General features: G+C 32.1%; 2 protein-coding genes across 2 annotated transcripts; both read right to left on the bottom strand.

Annotated features, from left to right (window-relative positions):
* Nucleotides 1-4,298: 4,298 nt before the first annotated feature.
* On the bottom strand, nt 4,299-4,727 carry Tsp_04971 (conserved hypothetical protein). The gene has a single exon (XM_003369513.1). The coding sequence runs from the start codon at nt 4,725-4,727 to the stop codon at nt 4,299-4,301; it is 429 nt and encodes a 142-aa protein (XP_003369561.1).
* A 2,455-nt stretch (nt 4,728-7,182) lies between these two features.
* Tsp_04972 (putative PAN domain protein) lies at nt 7,183-9,868 on the bottom strand. Its single transcript, XM_003369514.1, has 6 exons — nt 9,818-9,868; nt 9,467-9,758; nt 8,953-9,300; nt 8,440-8,754; nt 7,740-7,991; nt 7,183-7,505 (listed from the first exon to the last, which is right to left on the bottom strand). The coding sequence occupies exons 1-6, from the start codon at nt 9,866-9,868 to the stop codon at nt 7,183-7,185; spliced, it is 1,581 nt and encodes a 526-aa protein (XP_003369562.1).
* Between the last annotated feature and the right edge of the window lie 1,525 nt (nt 9,869-11,393).

The following is an 11,393-nucleotide window of genomic DNA, read 5'->3' on the forward strand; positions in this document are numbered from 1 at the left end:
ATTTGTCCCCGAGTAGACCAAACCTAGTAGTAGCTAAATTATACATTTAAGAGTTGACTAGCACGTTAAAATTATAAGCTTATTAACAAATTTGCTTGTGGTTTCATTTTTGTTCATAATTATATCCATAGAACTGCTGATCAGATCTAAGAAATTCGCTTTACTTTAATTTAAACTAACTTGGTTTATTGCATGTATAATATTGAGCATTTTAAAGGCCTTGTTCAGAAGTTTGCTTCCTATTAATTTGTTTCTTAATTTGATGAAGTTGAATATAAGTGTTGAAAAATCTTTAGTTCGAACTTGAGGATCCTTTTGGTAGTGGACTGGATGTGTTAATTGTAGAATATCAATGACAACGGGTGTGATTAAGATTCGGTTTATTCAGAATAAAACAGTGAGTAATAATAATGATATAGAGAGAGACAACGGTTCAGGCGGGGTAGTCTGAACTCATCCGTGTCCCGATTTCCCCAAACTCCGCCCCCCTTTTTGTGATTGGCTGTACTCTGATAGGTTGAACACGATTGATCGGTAATTGGCTAATGACTTCTGCTATTTTATTAGCTAATCATCATAATAAGTGATTGGGTGAATAACTTTGCCATTTGATTAGCTATTAAGCTTTGATCAAGGATTGGGTAATTGTTGTTTATTAATTCTTTTCCAAATATGGGTGCATTACCATTAAATTACTTTATATGGACATAAAAAAGCATTTACTATTTTTAAAACATAGCTTTTTAATATGTTGTTAGCCATCTTTTGTTTCGTTAAAGGAATTTTAACAATAACAAAGTTAATATGCTTAAAACTATTGTTTAACTTCTTCATATTTGCATACTGTTTGTGTATGTTGTTAAGATGAGCATTTAACAAGATGTCTTGCAATATTTGAATGTGGCTTTAAATAAGTGGTTATCTTAGTCAATAACATTAATGATTCTTCAGTTTTACATTTCATTGTTCACATAAAATAGTATTTGCAGACTTGAATTTTCTTTTAAATAGATTATGCACCGTTCCGGTTGATTTGTTAAGCTTAATTAGCTGCGTCAAGCTTTATGCCCAGCAGCATTTTACTTCCTGCTTCATAGTTTACTTCTTGCTTACTCCAGTATTAGGAATCCATTTTCGCGTCTATTTTCTGTTCATTGCCGTCCAGTCCAGAAATCCGTATCCATCGCAATTTCAGCAGGCAAATTTCGGAGGATGATATCTGATCTTGTTTTGCTCATCAGCTAATAACCCTCGAATGCTAAGCACTGAACTCAAACGCAAGACCAAAAAGGAAAATAAATTTGACGGTTTAAATTCCATTTTAAATAATCATTTTGAAACAACATTCAGTTTTCATTTCTCATTTTATCTACAACTGAAGATCAACTTTGATATTTCTGTGACACCCATGCCTTTTGTTGATGTTGACAGAAGATTATTAATCACACACAAATGGCGCACAAATGCTGACAGCAAACAATGCGATGTCCACTGCAGAGTAAATTTGAAGCCGCTTTTACAGCTTTTCTGCTTGGTGCTGTTCATCGCTTTTTTTCGCTTCCAAAGTGCTTCACTTTTATTTATCCATGCGAGTGCAAAAATACTGTTCAAAAGAAATGTCAGCCAACAGTTGCTTTCACTCGTCACATAAATTACCTCCTTAGCTAGCAATTAAATAAGATTTATGCCTAAGGTTCTTTTCTATTTGACAGATATTGTTCTGATGAAGCCTAGTTGAAGGCTACTCAGGTACAATGGGAAAATCTAAAATTGGTAAATTGTCTACAGCTGCAGTTTTCAGCTAAAACTAGGAGTGGTGACTGCTGAATGTTAGCATCAAAACATTTTTCTGATTTTACGTGCCTGTTCTCTGAAAATGTGTTTAGTTCGCAAAAGAATTTAATCTTTCCAATATTTCTTTCACTTCTCTTCACAAGAGTTATTGTTTTTCTTCTTATGTTTCATTTAAATAAAAAATAAAATCCGTACTTTGGTTTAAAATAGAAATTTGTGGTTATACATTTTGTGTAAATTGTATTAAATTTCTCTTCAATATCTAAAGTAAACCGACTGCTGGGTTGACTAAACATTCAAGTTGCAATTCTTGTATTACTATGGTTCAACATTCCAGAACAAAAAATATCTGTTGCATTTCGAAATGATTTCACCAAACAAAACTGAAAGAAAATTATTTTTCATCTTATGTTCACTTCCTCACGAGTGTGTCCGTTATCTTGCTCTAGTACCGCATTGCTCTGCCAAAATATGATCATAAGTTAATTACCCTGGTCAGCAACCTAGGAGCATAAATTGGTCTTTCATGTGCTGCTAATATTTTCATTCTCATTGTTGAGAGTGAACAATAATTGTGCAATATCATGGAGTTCACTGCCTTGGTCAGATAATGAGTTCATTTGAGAAAGCATCCGCAGCACTGTAAAAATTCCAGACCACCATTTATCATGGCATGAATTTGTGGCTTGTGCATTTAGATGGCATCATAGTGCTCAGAAATACTGAAATGCCAGCTTCTGTAGGGTAGTGTGTAATGTTATGAAGCTTGTAATGCATTATGTACTGACTTCACATTATATGGATGATTTGTGAAATATTTCTCAGATGTAACGTAGCTAATGCACAGATTGAACTGAAAATGCTTTTGCCTAGCTTACGGAAAATTTAATTGCAGCACATGTGCGTTGGCTAGTGAAATTTTAGAAAACCCTTCGTGCTTTAAATGAAACATAAGAAGAAAAACAATAACTCTTGTGAAGAGAAGCGAAAGAAAGATTGGAAAGATTAAATTCTTTTGCGAACTAAACACATTTTCAGAGAACAGGCACGTAAAATCAGAAAAATGTTTCGATGCTAACATTCAGCAATCACCACTCCTAGTTTTAGCTGAAAACTGCAGCTGTAGACAATTTATCACTTTTAGATTTTCCCTTTGTACCTGAGTAGCCTTTCACCTGGCCCACAATAATTACTGCAGAACTTTGTTCATTGTCATGCAAGTGAACAAGACTAGGTCTGTTACCATCGTAAAAAGTCATTACATGTCAAATTATGAAAACAAAAAATGACCTAGATAAACACGTTTAACATCTCTTTGTTCAGGTATCTCTTCTTCAGGGTGTTCATTTGTTGCTTCTATATTTTAGTAGAATAATGCGGTTAGATAATAAAGATATTTAATTTGTAAAGAACAAAACCGTCAATTCCCTTTTTCATTTATTTCACTCCTCAATGCTTATCATTAGCTTGTGCTATTTTTCGTGTCGTAGGCTTGAGATGTGTTTTGGAATGATGGGAATAAATAATAATGAATTTCAGTTTGTATCTTAAAGAATCAACATAAGCCAATATACAAAGGGAGATGCCACACGTTCAAGTGCACAAATCATAATGACAAATACGGATTGTGAATAAACATGCAAACAATGGCTTATTGTAGCACATTATTATTGCAATATTACAGGAAATCCATGTTTTCAATATAACGATTAGTTGGTTGCCGTGGCACAGTGTCTACAAGTTTAGAAATGAACTTTTTCCATATTTATACGTTATCGTTGTATTGCCCATCTTGCCCATGGTATATATTGTAATGAAGTTCTGATTTGCTTGTTGTTGTAAAATGGAAATTTCTGTACTATACATTTACTTAGTTCTGAAACGCTTATAACGAATATCAGAAAAGTTTCTGTGAAAACAGTCTTTTGATCAGCATAGATGTGAAGAAATAAAATGCAAAAGCAAATTTACAAGAATAAAATTAAGCAATAAGATAATCTTTTGTTAACAGTGAAATGTAAAACGCAAAAGTTTTTTAAAAGCATCATTTGCAAAGTCTAAAAACAAATATACACAGTTCCACGCTATAACTAAAAGCTTTTTCTTTAAAAAATAGTAAATGCTTTTTATGTCCATATAAAGTATTTTAATGGTAATGGAACCATATTTGGTAAAGACTTGAAAAACAACAATCACCCAATCCTAGATCACAGCTGAATGTTGTTGAATGATGTTGAAATAGAGCCAATGGATCTACAACGAAGTTATTACAACTCAATGTTGAAACCTGATATTCGATATACTGTAATTATTCATGGATGTAAGCAGATACGCGTGAGCGTGGGTAAGATAAATACGTATTCCTTGTCTGTTAATAAATTTAGTCCTCTCAATCCTTTCTTTCTGCGTTTCTTTAAATACTCTCTGTGGCTGCTGCGTTTGTATTTGCAAGTTTTACGGCTGCGATCTGGATTTACGTAATAACACAGATCAGCTAATGAATTTTAAACAGTAGACTTGCAAATTCCTTGCTGTTTCAACAAATTGGTAAACTCCGCACTACCTTTTGGTACTGAACCGCTGTGCGGGTCGCACAAAAAATTAAAAAGACCATTTTGGTAGATTTGCAATTGTGTTGTGCTGAGATCGTTGATCAATATCCAAGGAACAAAATAATGCGGAGGTGGTTTGACATTTGCGGTAATTTCGGCCATTTCAAGCTGAATTAGATCACCTTCTACGCTGTTTGCGCATTTGTATATTGCAATTGACAAAGTTTGGTCTAGTTTTTCTTTTTGCTGCAAAGTAAGAATGCCGCATCGGGATCCATTTTCAATTTGGCCGCTTCTTCCAAACAAACGATCAACGGAAACCATTTTCCCACGTACATCAGCTTGCTTATAGCACAGCCGTGAAGTTTGTTCAGAGCACATTCAACGGGACCATGTTGACATTGTATAGTCCATATATTGTTAAGTTGGGTTCACCTAGCGTTGCCGTAAGGGATCAAATTGAAGTCGACAGAATCTTGCCCATATTTCCAAACATATCGCTGCAACGTGATCAAAATACACTCTGGTCAACCTGGAAAAAGTGATTCATAAAGTAGTGTTAATTTGATTATTTTGTCAAACTGAGATGTGTTTTAATATAAGCATGAAACCAAAACAGAACATTCTGCAGCCACATTTTAATTGCTACACCTAGGTGCTGTCGGAATATTACATCTTTCATTTATGAAAAAAGTGGTAAACCACAACAACAAACAACAACGGATAAAAGCCAAAATAATTCAACATTTTATTATTGTTGAATAGAACAAGCAGCTTTTTTTCTGAAGAAAAGGGCAGCATGTCCCAACAGAAATGAAGCATTCAATAAAACAAACCAATCGACAATACATATAATAATAATACACAACAACATTACTGCCACTTGTTCATTTTCTTATCACATTTTACGCTTCTTATCAATTTTTAATTTATCTTTTGCATATTGTTTCTCCAAAATCAATTTTCAACCTGATGCTTAGCTGTGCCTTAACTAAAACTTAAATTGTTCTTATGATTAGTCAACTTTGACAGCTTTCGTTCTAACAACTGTTACCTTTTGCCATATCTACATATCACATATATGTATATATTTTTTATTTATTTATATTTTGTTTCTGCTTTTCGCTGTTTTGGTGCTTATTTATTTATTAAGCACTGCTCAAACATGACCACGTTAATGTTGACGTTAATAAATCCCTGAGTTATTTTCCTATTCATTAATTTATCGTATTTTTATGCCTATTTGCTGACGAATATATTCAGATAAAACGCTCACTGTTCAAATGTTTGTTGTATAACTTTGCATAAAGATTAAAATAAAACCACGAATCACGTAAATCGTAAATTACAACTTTTATTCAAATTGAATTATATTTTCACTTCAGATTAAATTGAAAATGACTACGATAATCAGTAAAGTATTGAATCACTTTTGTTTACTAATGAGTGTTTAAACAAATTTTTTGTTCTTCATTTATACAACCCAGTTTTAAATAACTACTAATTTTGAAAAATATTTTACTTCATTCAAATAAGCGCAATGTTATATTTTAATGAAACTATCAAATATGAATTATATATTGTAATAAACATTATCGGTCGAATATTAAAGTCAAATGTACTGAAAACATTGATAAAATTTGAAAAAGGAAAGAAGCTGACTTTTATGAGATATATGCTGTTGTTGTTTCTATTGTGTAAACAATCAAATTTGCCTTTTTTTAATTCAAAGCTTGCCAAATATGCACTTTCATCTCAAACTGATTGGACTGATCAAATTATTTCGTTACTTTTGCATTATCATGCACTTCATTGCTTCATTATTTGTATTTATATTTGTTGCTATTGTTAATATTTTACCAATAAATTATTGTTCATATAAAATGCTTGACATTTATCGAGAAAAAAAATAAAAAATTGACTACTAAAAATAAAAAATTTACTACTGAAACTTTTTCATTAAAAAGCATTAAACATTTTCATTAAATTACAGCTGCCGCAGTTCATTTTTGTAAATTTTTTTCTGTTTTCATTAATAAAAAGTAAGAATTAGAAGAACATTTAAATTTTATATTATTAAATTAAATGACACTCACGACTGTTCTTCCGTTACATACTAACTATTTGCCGCAAAAAACAAATTGTTTCATAGTGAATAGTATCGTTTCATACCAGCAGTTGATTCAGGAAATTGTTAAGTCGAATAGTCGATCACGACAATTGGGAGCTGATGCTTTAATAGCTGAATGTACCTTCGCATTTTTCACAATACAAGCCGTGGCTTAATTACCAAGCGTGAGTGGGCTGTGCAGCAGATGCCTTCACACTTTGTCAATAGAGCACTTCATTGGTGCAGTGCATCAAGTTACCTAAGGTCCGAGTCATTAAATTCGAGTCCGTGCTCTCTGTAGGTTGAGGTCTTCCCTGCAAATTACAAAATGTGCACTGCAGGATATATTCTTGCGCCTCTATTGCACTAGAATTCCATAAGATCAAGATGAATCCTTTCATTCATCACTGAAGTCTAAGTCGATGAATGATATAAATACAGTATAGTATACAAGTACTCTCTATAGGTTTAAATCTTCACTGTAAATTACAAAATGTGCACTGTACACTTGCGCCTTTATTGCACTAAAATTGCATAAAATCAAGATAAATTGTTTCATTCATCACCCAAATGTAAGCTTGAATGATATAAATACATCTGCAGCAATATACATATTTATCAGTTTGATTTTATTGTGATAATACCCAGATTTAATTTAAGTTTGAAATGCTATGTAATTATAGCATGTAGTGATAACACGCAATTTTCTCAGTATGCAGACACTGTTTATTTTATGTTTGGTTCACAAAAAAGCAGTTCTGCAAAAACAGAAGCCTTTTCTCTGGTGAAATAATTTTGCGCATGAGTCATTCGTTCTAATAGAAAGCAGCTTTTGTGAAGGAAGTATATCGCACCGCATTTGATTGCGTGCGTAACTGCTGCACAGTTTGTTAGACATTCTAGAAGAGTAGTTGCATTTACTACTTCTATAATAACTGACCAACCGGATAAAAATAAAGGTTTATACAATTCCACTTGACAAATTTCATCCAGAAACGGTAAGAGATGCAATTCAGGTTGATCGTTGTCAACACGTTCATTCTCTCTGTCTAAAACAAAAGAATTAAAAATAACAAGTTATAATAGTGGCTGACGTCTGTGTAAGTTGATCTTTATGATGATGCTTTTATAGAAGCGAAGTAATTTTATTCCAAAAATAAGAACAGCTAATTTCAATGCTCAAATTATTTTGATTTTATTGCAATAAACTTGACATGCTATTTAATGTTTGCATTTAATAAATTTTGAATATAATTTCAGCGTTGCGATTGCTACTCTCTTACCTTTTGAGCAATCGTTAAGAGTTAGAAAATGATATCCTTCGTTTAGAAAAACTTCATCGTCATAATTTCCAAGAACTGCAATGAGGCATACTTCACTTTCTTTAGAATAAGCAATACCTTGGCATAAACCGAAGTTTCTTATAAAGCGGCATATGCTTATGCAATCGTTCAAAAATGAAATATTCGCATATAGTTGAACAAGGTTCATCCATGGAATAACGTTTGAAACTGAATGCTGCACTGTGCATATTTCTTTAAACTGAAACAAAGAAACTTTTTCTTCAGTGGTGAAATGATTTGAATGCTTTAGTGGAAGCATTCTTAGGTCTTTTACAATCTTGATCAGCATTCCATCTAGAGCAAAAAGTTTTAACAGCATCATCCAGCTTCTGGCTTTATCAAGCATACTTCATTTCAAAATTAATCTTATTACTATCGTGTGACATTACTTGTTTCTTGATTATGACAAATTTATGAAATCACTGCTTATTTTAAAATAATTCACAAGAATTAACAAATTTTCAACTATACTCATTAATTGTAACAAGTATGATATTTGAGAATAAATCATTGTGCAAATTTAATTATAATACGTGAATTACTCATACTGACATTTCAAAGAATTGCCACTATCATACTTAAGTTATACGAAGTTCACATTAATATGCTAATCATATTTAAAATTTATTAGCGTAATTACCGTCAGAAAACTGTATTATGCGGCGGTTAAGTGGGCTGTTTGGCAAGGCGTACTTTTTTCTTATACTAAAAGTGAGACATGTCTTTTCACCATATGAGAAAAAGTATCCATCACAGTAATCTGCCAATAATTTATCTAAGCATATCATTATACAATGGATTTCATCTACAGTCTCCCATAATCCAATGCGAATGCCGGCTTTCGTTGCATAAAAATGTACACGATATAATGATACTGTCAGATTAAATATACTGTAAACAGTTGGGGCTATTTCTTCAAACCTTGGGATGGAATACGCATATGGAAAATCGAAATCTTAAAAAGAAAATATGCTGATTATTGCATAATAATAAAAATGAAAATGTCATGCTGCTGTATAATTGTATAACTAACAAATACTCATAAATATTATGTTAATAAGAAGTAATTACGAAGTATTAAATACAAATGATTTTGCTGAACTTTTTATCAATGCTCTGACAATTTGGAAATAATAATCGTATTTTCATTTACCGTTATAACATCTTAAAATAATAAAAAATTGTGCAGAGGTCTGTAGAGTCGGTATAAGTCCCCCAAGTAATGGTAAATTTCTATCTCGAGATAGAAGAAGACAGGTTCCTTCTTGGGCAGAAAACAAAACGCTGTTGCATGAAGTGTAAGTAGGTGCTTCACAAAAAGCAATACAGCGTTTCAGAGAAGATGTTACAATAAGATGAATGCGCTGAGCATAAAAGTTTTCTACAAAAGGCAACCCAAAAAACTCGCAATTCTTGTGTGTAGAAGGTGTGTGTATTGTTGCTGAATCATTCCTCTGATATACACTTTGAACTATGATTCCTGCAGGAATATTTGAAATGTCTAAATAAAATACCAAAATATATCAAACAGTTTATTTTCTGATTTTAAACATTCATTTGTAAATTTTCTGGTTTTTATTACTTTAAAAAATTATGCGAAAAATGGAAAGTGGTTAGTCTGGTGTATCATAGAAAATTTAATTTTTTGTACGTTATATGTATTATACCTTTGTGACAGCTGTGTAGTAGAAGATGCATCGACTGTCCTATCCGATCATTTGACTGCAGAATATGACGCGTTGCATTTTCGTAATACAAATTGCACACTTTTGCAAAAGGGCTGTATTTGATTAAATTACAGGAAGGTGAAAGCTGGTAACAAGCAGCTACACAACTTTCCATACTACAATAGGCCTGTTTAATGTGAAGAACGACCTCATGGCGAATTGCTTTTGCAGTTAACACACAGGTAGCGTCTAATTTAGGAATATACAATGACATCCACGAACAATTGACCAGCTGAAGAGGAAACAGCACATTAAATGCTTCATTGAAAGATTCAACTCACTTAGACTTACGTAGCAATTTATGAAGCATATTATTGCAAGAGTCGACCATTGCCTTAACATTGTATCTAAATGTAATTTATCTTTTCATGCGTGTTATACAATTGATTCCGGTTTGCAAGATCTCGACAAATTTCACGCATCTGTTCGCGTTAATCAGTTGTTCCGCAAATAAATCTTGCATGCCAGAGGATGAATATTACCTTCAAAAACGCGCAGGACATCATTTTGAAAGCTTATTACTTATTACTGTGGTTTTCTGCAAAGTTGAAGAACTTCTGTACGTCAAGTTTATGTTATCCAGGGACAGGGATACATTTGGACAGCTTTGGACAAGAAAACACTTCATGTTGAAAAGCAATTCACCTTAATCGACGAGCTTGATGTTCACGACAACGTTAGTTGACAACTCAGCCGTGTGTTGCTATTTTGCATATAGAATTATTTCTGCTATGAATAATGTTCATCATAGTAGTTAAAATTTAGTGGCAAGCAAAGTGGTTTATTAACTTTTGAATTTCAATTATTTTGATTTAAATTATACATGTTTTATACTGGAACTTTATTTTATGTACAATATTAACATTCAGTTAATTGTATTAAAATACTGCTGCACGATTTAATTTATAGCAAACACTGTTATAAATTGCGTGAAAATTGAGAAAACTCTTGAAAAAAAATAATAAATATGCCAACAAATAAAATATAATAAATTAAACATCTACTCGAATGTGATTAGGTATATAGCCATTCTACCATGATTGAAACATCATCTCTTTGAATTAAAAAAGGTAGCATATTTTTAGCATAGCTTATCTCTGAATGCTTAAATATTTTAATCACTTTGCAATTCCATAAATATGGACAATTACATGCGTGTGTGTGTGCATGTGACATAATATTGGTACAAAATTTTATTTGTATTTTCAAGTCAACTGACGATGCTGTGAATAAGCTGGAATGTATTTAGTTTACTTTCACTTAATGAGGCCTTTAATTCATCAACGACTTCACTTTTTGATCTGTTTCTGGAATGCACAACAAATTAAATGCATTCATCAATATACATACAGATTAATAAGCAAATTCCAAAATGTAAAATATTGTTGACAATATGGAGGTAGTAATATCTTATTTAAAAGCTGACATCATACAATTTACATTGAAATTTCTGGCGCATGTTATACGTTTACTTGATTGTACGCATGTGCATGTTTGTGTGTTTGTGGGTCTTAATATAAGTGCAAAATGTTATTTATATTTTTAAATGAACTTATAAGGTGCTGGATGTGATTAAACTGGAATGAATAGAGTTTACACTCACTTAATGAAATCTAGTTGAAAGTAATTGAATTGCCCAATACGGAACTTTTGAAGTTCATTATGAAGTTGGTTGATTATTGATTGAAAAGTTGTGAAAGAGATTTTTTAAATTACGCATTTAGAACTTATTTGAAATTATTTTTTTTCTAATTTAAACAAATGATATGAAATTGTCATTTTATATGTGATATGCTCAGGACGTGTGACCATATTGAGCACAGAAGTGAGAAAATTAAGTAATTTACCGTAATTATATTTCCACTAA

The sequence above is a fragment of the Trichinella spiralis genome, assembly GCF_000181795.1.
Source record: "Trichinella spiralis strain ISS 195 chromosome Unknown Scfld1557, whole genome shotgun sequence".
In the NCBI taxonomy this organism is placed as follows: domain Eukaryota; kingdom Metazoa; phylum Nematoda; class Enoplea; order Trichinellida; family Trichinellidae; genus Trichinella; species Trichinella spiralis.

Coding starts and splice junctions, on each gene's coding strand:
- Tsp_04971 (XM_003369513.1), bottom strand. CDS start 4,727: ATGTGCTCTGAACAAACTTCACGGCTGTGCTATAAGCAAGCTGATGTA.
- Tsp_04972 (XM_003369514.1), bottom strand. CDS start 9,868: ATGTTAAGGCAATGGTCGACTCTTGCAATAATATGCTTCATAAATTGC. Junction 7,992..8,439: donor CATAATACAGTTTTCTGACG/GTAATTACGCTA, acceptor TTCAGTTTAAAG/AAATATGCACAGTGCAGCAT. Junction 7,506..7,739: donor TCTTAACGATTGCTCAAAAG/GTAAGAGAGTAG, acceptor CTTTTGTTTTAG/ACAGAGAGAATGAACGTGTT.